Source organism: Anguilla anguilla, chromosome 6, assembly GCF_013347855.1.
Source record: "Anguilla anguilla isolate fAngAng1 chromosome 6, fAngAng1.pri, whole genome shotgun sequence".
NCBI lineage: Eukaryota > Metazoa > Chordata > Actinopteri > Anguilliformes > Anguillidae > Anguilla > Anguilla anguilla.
The window spans coordinates 48104024-48117985 of NC_049206.1; the positions used below are offsets into that span (position 1 = coordinate 48104024).

At 39.4% G+C, this 13962-nt stretch overlaps 1 protein-coding gene across 1 annotated transcript in view; it reads right to left on the bottom strand.

Moving 5' to 3' along the window:
• Positions 1-423: 423 nt before the first annotated feature.
• Positions 424-13962, bottom strand: part of LOC118230201 (interphotoreceptor matrix proteoglycan 1-like) — a 32272-nt gene continuing 18733 nt past the window's right edge. Inside the window, exons 9-14 of the mRNA XM_035423014.1 lie at positions 12930-13304; positions 11937-12518; positions 9535-10022; positions 1751-1970; positions 985-1195; positions 424-607 (exon numbers count right to left, since the gene is read on the bottom strand). Coding sequence (XP_035278905.1) covers positions 424-607; positions 985-1195; positions 1751-1970; positions 9535-10022; positions 11937-12518; positions 12930-13304 — 2060 coding nt within the window. The remainder of the gene's footprint in view (positions 608-984; positions 1196-1750; positions 1971-9534; positions 10023-11936; positions 12519-12929; positions 13305-13962) is intronic.

The window sequence follows — 13962 nt, forward strand, 5'->3', positions numbered from 1 at the left end:
ACACAGTACGTTTGCGTAGAGAAAGAAGTTAATCTTAAATTTGTAAGATTATTCAAAGAGGCAGGGTGGCCAAACTGCAAATGTCGGAATTTGCTTAGGTGATAATCGCTTGAGATGATATACATAGTTCAGTTTACTAAGACACTTCAGTTCTTTTGAAGTCCACGCTAAGGTGTATGGTTCAGCTGAGTAACATATCTTCTCAGTAAGCTTGAAAGAACTGACACAACAGTGAGTTCTGGGATTCGGGACATTTTTATCAGCAAAAAAAAAAAAAAAGAACCTGAGCCTAGTCCCACAGTGCTCGCCAGTGCAGAAGGACTGTGGATGTGTCTATCACACAGGAAAAAGCGCCGCGTGGCTTTTTGAAAACGAGCTACCACGGCAGGAACACAGTACAGTTCACAGAAAGAAGGTTCGCGCTTACACCAGCATTACTGTCTGTGTGGTCCGTATACACTCCCTTTTAATCAAGACACCTATCGCAGCGAAAACAAAGATGAGAGCCCCGACAAGCCAGGCTACGAAAAGGAAGGGGTCTACTGCCTGCGTCACCAGCTCAGAGCAGCGTTCTCCACGAAAGTGCCAGTATCTACCTACGGGACATCTAAAGAGGTTGAAAGAGGTGGGTTAGAAAAAGGTAAGCGATGTAGACACATTTTAGTCTTCGCCTTGGCACAGCCTCCATTCGCACCCACCACAGCGGAACGTGGAATGCGAGATCAATTTTAAATTCAACGGAACAACAAACAGAAGAGTCAATGCTCGTCTGCCCGGGGAGCGAAGGCGGAGGAATCTATTGTTTGAGAACAGTCTGCATTTGTAAAAAAAAAAAAATAAATAATAATAATAAAATACATTTAAATTAACTCAAATGAATGCACACATTATACATGAGATGAAGCAGAGCAACACGTGTGAACGTGATGTCAGAGGTTGTGAGAAGCAGGGTGCCTTTAAAATGGTCTTTTCATTCTGAGGTACCTGCAAGCCGCTCCATGACCGGGTACTATCTCGCACCGTCCCCCGTTGAGGCAGTAGTCTGGCTGGAGGATACAGATACTCTGACAGGGCAGGTCGTCCATGGCGACGTAGCCGGGGTCACACAGGCACTGGGCCTCCCTGGTCCGTCTGTTTGCCACGCAGCTGGAAAACTCGTTGCAGGCCAAAAACTTGCAAGGATCTGCTTGATCAGCTGAAAGATGGAAGGGAGGCTTGCATTAGTATTAATGAAACGCTGCCGTTCCTTGCTTCCTTGTCCTGACAATCCTCCTATGCGGGCAAGGTATTCAAGGGCGCCCGATTGATTTTCATGAGGTCCTCCTCTTTATGTGAGGGCTGTTTTAAAGCGTTTTACCTTGTGCAGTATTCCAAAGTCACCGTACATTATTAAACAGGCTGCATTTCTAATGCAAAAAAACAATCCTCTTTGCCATGTGATACAGTCTGCATGCAATCCAATGACACCCTACATTTGCACCGAATTACGTATTCTAATGTTTTTAGAAGCTTTTTAAAAAAAAAAGGCTTAACAGAGAGTGCAGTATCTGCACTCTACCTCCATTATGTGGTCTACAGTGCTTTATGTCTTGTCCATTCAGACAGTAAGATGTTTGTGAAGTGAAAAGCACCATGCACGTTAATGGAGTATCAAGTGAGTAGAGCTAACGTGACCCGGTATTAGACAGCCAGTTCCCCTATCCTTGTTCTCTCAGGAGGCAGAAAAGATTAAAGAGGGCTCTGCTCTCACCAGGCTCCACGTCCAGAGAGCTGCTATCAATCTCAATGTCCAGGCGCCTGTAGGCCGCATTGCAGAACTCCTCCAGGACGCAGTGCACAGCTTGCGTGACGTTGTAGGGGACGGACTTGGCGAACTTCATCTTGCTGTTCACCACGACGCTCCCGTTCCGGAAGTTGAGAATCTCCAGCTGCTTGAATCCTGTTAGATTCGACTGCAGATAAGGGAGTAGCTGGAAAATAAAACAGAAAAGTACAAAATGAAAAAAAAAAATTGCATTAAAAAAATGTCATTGAATAGATCGCTTTACATTGCTATTCTTTGTTCTTATATGGTACTTATTATTGCCCCCTCTCTGTCTTTTGATATCTTGTAAACTGAAGGAATTTTGGTCTTTGATCTCTGAGATTATATTAAGAAAGCAGGACCAAATGTATGTTAAGGTGAATGCCTGTAAGGAACTCATTTTCTGTAGTGATTTGTCAGCCATAGTATTGTATTTTCCGGGTTGTATTTTCTTCTCTGTCTTGAAAAGTCTGTCATCCTTAAGACAGCATTTCATGGTGAGGGTTGAATATTTTTGTTGCCTAGGATTTTTTACTTTCTAATGACTGAGAAAATCCTAGGCATACTTCAGATCTGAAAACAGGTTCCACAAAAATGTGCCCACTTCAGGTTCACAATGAATTTTCATCTATATTTATTCAAAAAGGCAGGCTCAATTATCACTAAAGTGTCCTATCAGAATGTCCTGGCTTTTGAAGGACACAATTTATTAAATTGTTTCGATTTATTCTGGCACATTTTAGCTTTGATGCAACATGATTTGCTATTCATCCCAGTTATATAAAGAGTGAGATAAAGGCATCTGAAAAATAAGGTGTATTTTCAGTCTTCAGGTCAAGGATTGTAAAGATCTCCTTCATGTTGTGCAAATGTTCTGAGTTTTAAAAATATACACTTTGATACTTCTCTGTTGAAGAACGGAGGCAGTGAAAACACTTATTTGTGCCTTTTCCTGGAAATAGATTCTGTGGCACTCTGAAAAGATCAGATATCACAATATTGGCAGCCTTGTCGATCAAAGTTGAGGATTTTGTTCTTTACAGAATAACATCGCCTTGGGGTTTTATAAGAACACATCTATGCAGATATTGAGTTGTTGCCATTGGTCTCGGCAATGCACTTCATAATAAATATATTTATATTTAACTGTTACTGTTGTACAGTGTGTGTGTGTGTGTGTGTTTGTATGCGTGTGTGTGTGTACACGTAACAATTGAATAAATGAATACAGTCATTACAAGTTAATAGCTGAGACTTGCTTCTTCCTTCTAGCAATCTGAAAAATTCTATCAAAGGCTTCGTCTTTGGATTTGGCTTGTGCAACTATTTTGCTGATGAGCCTGAAACAAGTATAATAGAATCATAATACAAGCATATTTTTTAGATTGAAATGATAATAACAATAGCATTCTTGAAAAGGGCCCATTTTAAAAATGGGCAGACATCACACTGAACTGATTTCAAAGCCATTAGTTGTGGAGACCTAGCTAGTCATCTGAGTAAAATATTGCCCTTTGCTATTATTTTCAGTTGATGAAATTAATAATAGAAGGTAAATGGTTCACGTGAAAAGCATTGTCAATTAAAAAAAAAAACATTTTGACAAAAGTCAAATCAATGATTGCCTTCCTCTCGACTTCGCTGCTTTTATTTTTATCCACTTCATGTTATAGTTAAGTGTTGCTCTTTTGCATTTTCTAATTATCGTTTCTTTTGCAAACGTGAAAACGTCTTTTCGGAAATGAGGGGCTGGACAGGGACAATTATAGTGGTGTACAGTTCAGCTGTGCCCAGTGCCAGTGTAACAGGGAGTGATAAGCAGCATTAAGAGCTGTGCCTGGATATGCCACTAATTCTCACACTTCCCCCAGGCTGTCAGCCTGCTTTGTATGTGGAGAGAATAACCTCAGTCAAAGGATTTCTCTGCCAGATGGAGAAAACTATGTATCTGGACGACATTTTGGGTTCAGTTGCTGTTTACAGAACAACTAATGCTTATCTGTGATTAAGAAAGCAACAACTCACATTTATTTCCTTGGGAGGAAAAAAAACAGAAAAAGCATCTTAATTGGGTTAAAATCGTGCTTTTAAAGAAAAATGCAAGGCACACTAGGCACAAATTCAGTTTATGTAAAATGAGCTGTATCCTCAGCTAAGTGGTAAAATTAATGAATGTGTAAAATTTTGTTCACTAAAATAAATTTTAATCAAAGAAAGTAACAGTAAAAAATGTTAGATTTCAGTTTAGGGGAGAGCTAGTGACTCTTTTACAATATTTTATTGAATTTATTGAATTAATTTGTATTCTGGCAAGTGCTAAGTGTGTATAAGGTTGAATAAGGTTATGGAGAACTAGTCTTCTGACTTGGTTCTAACATGTCCTATGTGTTTGTATCAGTTGGGCTCAAAAACCTTGTTTTTACATTTAAACAGAGCAAAATGCTTTTTACAACTCATACATTTTTACAATAGATAAAGTGAAAGAAATTATATTACTAACCATTGTACCGTACAGTAGGTAATACTGTGAACAGAATCTTTGTCGAACTCGACATTTAAAAAATTATGATGAGAACAATGATTGTGCTAAGAGTTGTTCTGATTTAATTATGAATGCTTTTTTCATTAACAATGGCAAAGCTTGACCTTTACAAATACAGCGTCGGTATCATTTGAACAACCCTGTCATGATCTAACATGTGATGTAGCTTAATATTCTTTGAAATCTAGGGATTTTGTTAGAGGTCAATGGAGACCGATTTATATGATTGACAAAGTCAAAAGATAATGCTACGCGGTTTGATATCTTCTGCTGTAATAAGGGTTGACACCCTAGGCTTTTTTTAATGTTACCATGACCACCAGTATTACCTTCAGAGCTGACTCACTTTCACATTTGCATTACAATAAGGCAATTTACAAAAGGGAAAACCAGCTGAAAATATATCACCTGCTTCTCTATGGTCTAAGACAAGTTGGAATAAAACGCACTATCCCATTTATCAATGTGAGAATGCATACTTTTCTGCTATTTGGTTTAAATGTAGCTGGTAGATTACAATTAAACTGTGTTTTTATATTGCACACGCAATACTATTTGCAATTTAGCTGCTGTGGAGCATGTGTTTTCAAATGGAAGCACTGCTGCAAATAAATAAATACTTTGATCGAGTTTACAATCCTCTCTTACTGTGGGAAGTTCTGCAGCAGTTTCTTTGGCCCTCCTTTGAGATTTGTTGCTGCAATCCAGCAAAGACAGAGGCAATCAGGCCGCCATGTGGATCCTACTCTTCAAAATCGCCTTCTGAACTGTCCACCCCTCTTACTACAACAGCACTCCCACTCAGCTGTAAAGCACCAATCACACGTGCATCCACGGGCTCACTTGTTCATGTTGCCTGAATGCTAATGCACCCTAAGGAACCGAACAACAACTAACCTCTGCGGTAGCTGTAATCAATCACGTTACTCTTTATGAAATGCTACCGATAGGTTCATTTAGCGAAATACAGAAATACTACCTCCAGTCTTTTGAGTAATCTTTTATGACAGCCTAAAGGTGAGATACATAGTGTAAAGGCTGAAAATCAAATCAAATACTTCACTTTCCCCACAATATGGAAATTTCTGCAACTTACAACTTGGCAGTGGTTTTATTTTGGGCATCACAATCATCATATCTTGACAATTCATGGTGGAATTAATCAGTCTCTGTTTCATTTCCCAGGTAACATTATTTTTTCATGCTTCCTGTCTGGGAGTATGTTGTGGAATGAATAAAGTTTACATAATTTCCTTTGCCAAAACAAACAGAGCCTGTACTATTCAAGAGTTTTTCATATCTGTTCATTGGATTGTCTTGTCCTACTATATATCCTTTGACAATATATGCAAATCGTTACATGCGACATGTAACTCTTCTGACACATGCAGTATAGACACACTGTCACACATATTTACATAGATTATTAAATTCCATTAAATTTACCAACAGTGCTGAATCATTGAACTACAGGTAAAATTACTGGATGAAATTACGTGGACATAGGCATCAATGCCTATTACTGTGCTGTACTGTGTTATATCACACTGCATGTACTGCTGCAGTTTCTCCTAAAGATTTCTCTGTCTCATCTGTTCCTTACATTTCAGAAATACATAGGACTGGCTTTCTTCAAAATACTTAACTATGCATGTGTTAGATTGTTTTCTTCCCAAAGCAAATCACTAAAATTAACCTGCCAGATGTATTTGTGAAAAAAATATATATATTGCCTTCATTTGTAAGTGAATAAGCTAAAAACAAGTGCTGAGTAAATGCAAGCCATATTTTTTACCTTCGGAATGTTATCCAATTGCGTCTTTGTGATTTGTTGTAAAAAATAAAGGAAGAATGTAATATAACAAATCCCAATCTCATAAAGTAGGAACAATAAGAAAATGCACCGTCTAAAGAAAATGTATTCCACGTAACTGTTTCAATAATGCACATACAGCTTATTTCAGTTATGCAGTTCAGCAGTCTCTCTTTTTTCAACACAATTTTCCCCACAGCAGCTGTTACAGGAAGATTTTATGAAACCTGCTTTTTAGCATATAAATGAATTATTAAAAATACAATTTAAGAGTTTCAGTGTCTCCTGTTCTTTCATGTGCTGTGGAATTTGAACATGTTTGAAAATGTTCTTGACATGTAGTGTTATACTGGTAATGTATCTCTATATCACTAAACACAAAAAAGCATTATGTTTGCTTGTCTTGTGCTTTGAGACAAAAGCAAACACAATCACAATCCAATCCTTTTTCAGTAAATGTATACATTTTACTGTCACATTCCCTTTACACCTGTATGTGCACAAATTGGATTTGTTTTTACTTCCACGGGTTCAGCTAAAAATAAAACACTAGCAGTTGTTGTATAGCGCTAAATAGCATTACCTAAAGCCTCTTACATAATTCAAAGCAATCACCAGCATACCAAGTACTGGAATGCATGTGTAGCTTTGACATCACAACACAGAGCCACGTGATTAGCCACCACTCTGCTGTCCATGTGCTGTTGCCAACGGTTCCCACGGTAATTCCCAACAAACAATTAAATGCAAATTAGTAAAGCGCATGAAAGAGCCTTTACTGTTCGATACCGAAGCGTATTATTCACAAGATATCTTTGCTTTTCATTTGCACATCAGCCATCAGTGCTAGCTCATTCACTACATCATCCATCCATCCATTATCTATAACCGCTTATCCTGAGCAGGGTCACGGGGGGTGCTGGAGCCTATCCCAGCGTGCATTAGGCGAGAGGCAGGAATACACCCTGGACAGGCCGCCAATCTCTTGCAGGGCATAGATTTGACATCACTACATCATATTCCATGTTATTTTAAATCATATCAACTTAGGGAGGGCGGCACAGTAGTGCACGCCTCACAGCAAGAAGGTCCTGGGCACGAATTCGGGGCCTTTCTGTGTGGAGTCCTCCCCATTTCCGTGTGGGTTTCCTGGGTACTCTGGTTTCCTCCCACAGTCCAAAGGCATGCATGTAGGCTAATTGGAGACACTAAATTGCCTGTAGGTATGCGTGTGTGAGTAAATGGGGTATGTGCCCTGTGATAGATTGGCAGCCTGACCAGAGTGTATTCCTGCCTCTCGCCCCAATGCACGCTGAGACAGGCTCCAGCACCCCCTGCGACCCTTCCTTGGGATAGATAACGGATGGATGGATTCAGGGGACATCAATGAAACAATCGTTTTTTGGATTTTTTGGTGTTTTTTTTTGGGGGGGGGGGGGGGTCTTGCCACTGCTGAATATTTTATTAACAATATAGTGCTAGTTTAGGACAATTGCAAGTACAGGTATATTATATTATTGGAGTGAGTAGACCTGTATAAAATGAACAGTTATGGACTAACTGTGAAGTCTAGGCAAAGTCTAAGCAGTAATTCAGTTGCTGCACGTGTTGGGAATTTTAGTCAGCTGGGTTTGTGGAAGAAAAATAAAACATAAAAGCAAAAGTAGAGCCTGTAATGTATCTTTGACTTGTTCTAATGTCACCAAAGCTCTTCAGAGTGAAGAAGTGGAAAGCAAAATTGCAAACTTATCCACTTTGAGAAGTACATGTGCAGGCTGTGGGGCATGCCATTTTGAAAGAGGAAATCTTGCTTAAAAAATGAAACTCATGCATAAACATCGCATGGAACCTTTGTCCAAGTAAATTAGTCTAAACCTGTTGTGAACTACCCTGGGTTTTTTTCTGCATCAAAGTAGACCACAAGCAAGTCAACAACATAATAGTTCTGCAGCTATGTGTAGAATTTCTGACAATGACAGGGTTCAGAAAACACTGTTCAGTTCCAAGAACAACAGAAGAGTTTATATAGAATGGTTGTTTCAGTGACTAGACATGGTGCTTCAGAGTTGCAAAGGAGAAAATAAAGGAACCAGGTTACAAGTAGCATTACTCTACTCTTATAGTCAGGGTGTTGGCTTTTGGGTAACCAGTGTTTTGTATCGCTACAAATAGAGAATCTATATCTAAGGCCCACGAAAGAATATTACAACTGAAAGCATTTTCTGTCTGTAAGTGTATACAGTGCTTTCATTGGCTGAGCGTGCAAAATTGTGCACCAGGCTTTATCTCCAGCAAACATTAGATATTAAGACTCAACACAGAAGGACTACAAATGAAATACTATTCTAGTGTCCAATATATCTCCCCAGGATATATCCAGTCTTTGGACTCATATAACCATGCCTAGATGTAAACAAAAATGTACCTACTTGCTATGCAGCCTCTACATCCACATTTTGGCTTATTAAATGACAGCAGTTGAATTGGTTATCTGTGCTTTCAAGTGTAACAGCCCTGACCTCAAACCCACCCCAGCACATAGCTTTCCTTCAAGTTTACCAAATTCACATATTGTTGAAATAATACTGCAAAATCACACTGAGAATTATAATTCACTAATGAAAACCTAAAAGGGTAAGGACATTGATATAAAATGTACCTTGTACAGACTTGAACCTAACATAAATTAAATGAATCATACATTTGCAGTCACATTTGTGTACAGAAAACGCAGTTGAACCAATTTTCTTGGCAAAAGATTGACTGACTAAATAACAGTATCTAATGGGGAGCGGAACTATGTAGAGATTTGAAAAGGTTAGTTGTTTTTCTTGCCAAAATGTTCATGTCTGATTTTGATCAGGGTGTTTGTTTATCACCAACAGCAGGAACTTGTGCATAAAATGACGTCTCTTCATTACTTTTATTATTGTTAGATTTTGAGAAAGACATAACAGGTATTTCTAAGACTTGGGGAAATACAGTGTTTATATCTGTCTATACTTGAAGCTGAGATATCTCAGGCGAAAATCTTTAGTCTGCTGTACAGACAGCATGAGTGTTAATATGCGTAGGCCTGCAGCAGCATTTAGGCCTGTAAGCTTTCACAGCAAGGGCTCCTACCTCATGCTGTGGGTACACAGCTTGCATCCATTTTTGTATGTAAGAAGGGAGATGATTGTATGCCACAGGGGGCACAGATTCCTTGTGACTGCAGAAATTCTCCAAAATATATTATGCCTGTTTGTCTCTATTCATTCACAGCTGCTTCAGATGCCCAATACTCAATAGTCAATACAAGGACATTGAGGCTGAACAATGAAGATATTGGTGCATTAAATATAGAAAACCAAAACACAAATTTTTTTTACCTACCAGTTCAAGGAAGGTGTTCTCCAGTGATCGGTACTCTGACGAGTTCTTGTTGAAGAGGTCCTCGGAGAACATCATGTTGGTGACTCGCAAACTAAAGAAGACCACTAACTCTTTGCCCTTGTTGGCCGTGGTCATGGAGGGAGTGGTCAGGTATTTCAGGGGAGGGGGAGCGGTTGTCTCAAACCGGTGTTCTTCACTGATGAAGGGGTCACCACTGCCGTACCCTAACAGGTCAAAAGTCTCAGTGCTCACCACATCCATACGGTCCAGTTCACTTGCAATGTCTTGCACTCTTACTTCAATGTTGTCCTCCTCACCCTCTTCAGAAACAATCACTTCAGGAACCACAAGACTCTCAGGGGGTGCTGATGAAACCTCTTTGGGCACAGGAATATCAGTCACTTCTTGTGTGGCAGGAGCGGTTAACTCTGTCACTGTTGCTTCTGTGGTGGAGGGCTTTGCAGTGGTCTCGCTTCTAGTGGAAGGTTCTAATATAGGCATGGACGTGGTCAGAGGGGCTTCAGTGAAAACCACTTCAAAGAGACCTAAATCTATGGATGTGGTTGTGGAAACAACCTCTGGTATAAACACAGAATCCAAGGGTGAAGTTGTGGTAGAGTCGATGCTTGCTACTTGTGATGTGGCCACCAGTGCAGGTAGTGCTGGGGCTTGGTATGACGGTGCAACGTTGTCATCTTCATCAAAGGGAGAGTCATCAGTTTGGCTTGTGCTGTCTTCCGAAACATCTTCAGTTTCAGTCATTGCCACCTCTTCAAAGGTAAAGGTAAATACATTAGAGAGAAAAAGAAATGATTGGAATTGCTTCTACTAGTACCATTATTTATTATTAATAATAATAAAAAATAATAATAATAGTTTAAAGCAACAATTATACAGTTCCAAGCACACATAGAAAAATAGACAGAGACATATGATTGAACACAGACAAGATAGACAGACAGACAAATAAGCAAAGGTTTTGTGAGCTTTGGCAGACAGTTGGTAATTTATGGCTAAATTTGTGATAGGTCATGACCTTTCAACATGTTTATGAATCAACTTTGCTACGGGTCATAGTTAGTGTAATAAATTATTAATTATGAACATGTCTAGGGGAAAGCAGCCTTGGGATCTGAACAAATTCTCATGACAGTCAAAGAAATGTTGCAGCCCATCTGCTGAAAATGGTTACTCTAGGACTCAGGGTTTCTGAGATAGATACTTTTAAAAAGAAAGAATTGCAGCAAAAACAATAGGGTTCCAGCACTGTTCTTTGGACCCTAATAAAAATCATCATCATCATCATCATCATTATCATTAATACATTAATATTAAAGGATTCTCAGACTGGGTTATTAAAACTTTCAGTCAAGTCAGCTTTGGTACTCAACATTACCGACTGCAAACCATTTTTGACAGTGTTGATGTGTCAGAAGATATCTATGGCTGTTGTAATAACCAGTATAATTTGCCTCTTAGTTATCCTTTGCAAAGCTATATCCTCTGATAAAGTGTCTGTCTTACTTAAGTACATAATTTATGAATTCATTTTTGAAAGTCTTCTGTTTACTATATGTAAAATTATAAACAGATATAACTCTTAACAGCAGGATACTCTAATTCCCAGACTATTAATTTCTCCTAAAATAAGTGAGATGTAATTATCCTTAATACAGCTGCACAGTTTTATCAGGGTAATTGTTTTTAACCGCATGTTTTAATTTCACAGCACGCATTCCATTCTGAAAGTTAATCCTGCTTCTCACCTGCAGTGCTGATGTCTGGTTGTGAGGCTACCTTTGCAATATTTTCTTTTATAATAGTTACAGTAGGCTCAGGCTGCATGGAGATTTCACTTTCTGGTTCCATTAAGTCTGCAGGAATTTCATGACTACCTTCATTTGCAACCACTTCATTAGTTTCCTGCAATGGTTTGAAGTCTTCATTGTCCTCTGTCTGAATGTTGTCACTGTCTTCGACAGGCTGTAGGTCCTCCTTAGGTTGAATGTCACTAATGTCTAATTCTGGTTCAAAATCTTCAATAAGCCCAGTTAGTGGATCAATAGTACCTAATTCAGTCTTAAGGTCCTCAAGACCGTCATCCTCCACAGGATGAATATTATGAGTGTCAAACTCTGGTTCAAGGTCTTCAAAAAACACAGTTAGTGAATCAACAGAACCTTCCTCAGGGTTAAGGTCTTCAACACCATCATCTTTCGCAGATTGAATATCACCAGTGCTTAACTCTGGTTCAAGGTCTTCAATAAACACGGTTAGTGTATCAACAGTACCTTCCTCAGGTTTTAGGTCTTCAACTCTATCATCCTCCTCAGGTTTAATATCACCAGTATCTAACTCTGGTTCAAGGCTTTCAGTAAGCACTATTGTTGACTCAACAGTACCTTCTTCAGTCTGAAGGTCTTCAAAATCAATGTCCTCAAGATAAATGGTAGAAGGCTGGAGTTCATTTGCATCTTCAGAAGGCTGATTGTCCTTGACAGACTGAACAACATCTGCGTCCATTTTAGGAAGATAGTCTTCTATGTCCTCCACAGTATGAAGATCATCTGTGTACTCTTCGGGATGAATGGCACTTGCATCCTCTTCAGACAGAAGGCTATCAGCATCAATTGGTTGAAGGTTACCTGTATTCTCTTCAAGCTGAATGTGACCTGGGTTTTCCTCAGGTTGTAGGTCATTGCTGTCCTCTTCCAGTTGAGGGGTATCAGCATCCTGAGGGGGAAGATTACCTGTATCTTCTTCAAGTTGAAGATCACCTGTTTCTCCTTTGGGCAGAAACCCAGCTGTATGCTCCTCAAGTTGACGGGTGTCAGTATCTTCCATGGGTTGAAGGGTCTCAATGTCTTCCACTGGTTTAAGTTCACTCAGGTCCACTTCAGGTTGTAGGGTCTCTACATGGGGAAGATTCTCCTCAGACTCAAGATCATCAGTATCCTCATCAGGTTTTAGGATGTTAGTTTCCTCTGACAGAAATTCATCACTTTTTACAACAGGTTGTAGGTCTTCTGTCCCTTCTGTTAGCTGGTCAGTTTCCAGTACAGGATGGAGATCCTCGGTTTCTTTCATAGGCTGAAGAACATTAGAGTTACCAATTTCCTCCTCAGGATGATGATCCACAATCATTGCTGTTGGTGGCTGCAGAGTAATTGCTGACAGTGTTGTCACAGGCAATATGAAATCAGATGATTCCTCTGCACTCCCTAATGTGACTTCCTCTGCAACAGGAGGAATTACTGTTACAGTGGTGAGTGAAATCTGTGTTGTACTACCAGATGTGGTCTCTTCTAGATCAAGACTACCAGCTTCTGTACTAGTTGGCGACACATTATCATCTTTCAAAATTGTATTAGGATATAATTCAGTCGATATTATACCCTTGGGCGGCTCTGAGTCTTCTTCAAGCTCAATAGCTGGAACAACATCTTTTGTAAGTTCACCAGTACCCCCCTGTATGGATTCAAGCTCATGAGTGATAATAAGTTCTTCTTCGTGTGGTCCAGCCACCACCTGTGTTGTGAGCTGGTAAGAGTCTGTTGGCTCAAATTTATTCACATAGATGAGGTCAGACTCCTCTGTCGTGTCATCAAAGGCAACCTCAGAGATGGTGGGCAGGACCGTGATGGAAGGCTGTGCTGATTCGCTGTCATCTATGAATGACTTGGCTGTGGTTTCCATTTGAGTCTGCTCTGCCTCTTCCTCTGATACAGTTGTGGGGTCCAGAAGAGTCTCAAGGGCATTCTCCTTCTCCACTGGAGTAAGTGGGACATCTAAGCGGGGTTTTTCTATGATGATGATTGGCTCCTCTGTAATCGCTGTCAAATCATTGTGGGAGTCTGGTTCTGGTGTCTATGAAAGAAGCCATCAAGCAATAGCTGTTAATATTTAAAGTCAAATGATTTTCTCCATATATTTGGGACAAAAGTATATTGTTCTTGATTTGGCTCTGTATTCCACAATAGACTTGAAATCAAATAATTCACATTACAGCGTAACAGTGTAACGAGTAGTTACAGTGTAGATTATCAGCTTTTATTAAAGAGTATTTTTGTACATTTTGGTTTCACCATGGACAAATTACAGCACTCTTTACACAAAGTACATTTGTCCCAAACAGTTCTACATGGTGATACCAAAATACATAAAAATATCCTTTAATAAAAGCTGAAGGTGTGAACGTGCACTTTAACCATATATAAATTGTTTGATTACAAATATATAATTGTGGAGTGACAAATCAATTCAAAAATGTGTTTTTTGTCCCAAACATTACGGTGCTCAATATATAGTACACAACACTTGAATGAAATGTTTAAAAACTAAACCAGAGTTACCAAACTTACTGTTTCACTGCCATCTCCTGAACCTTCTGCATGTGGTGCCTGAGTTTTCTGTTTAACATCAATGTCT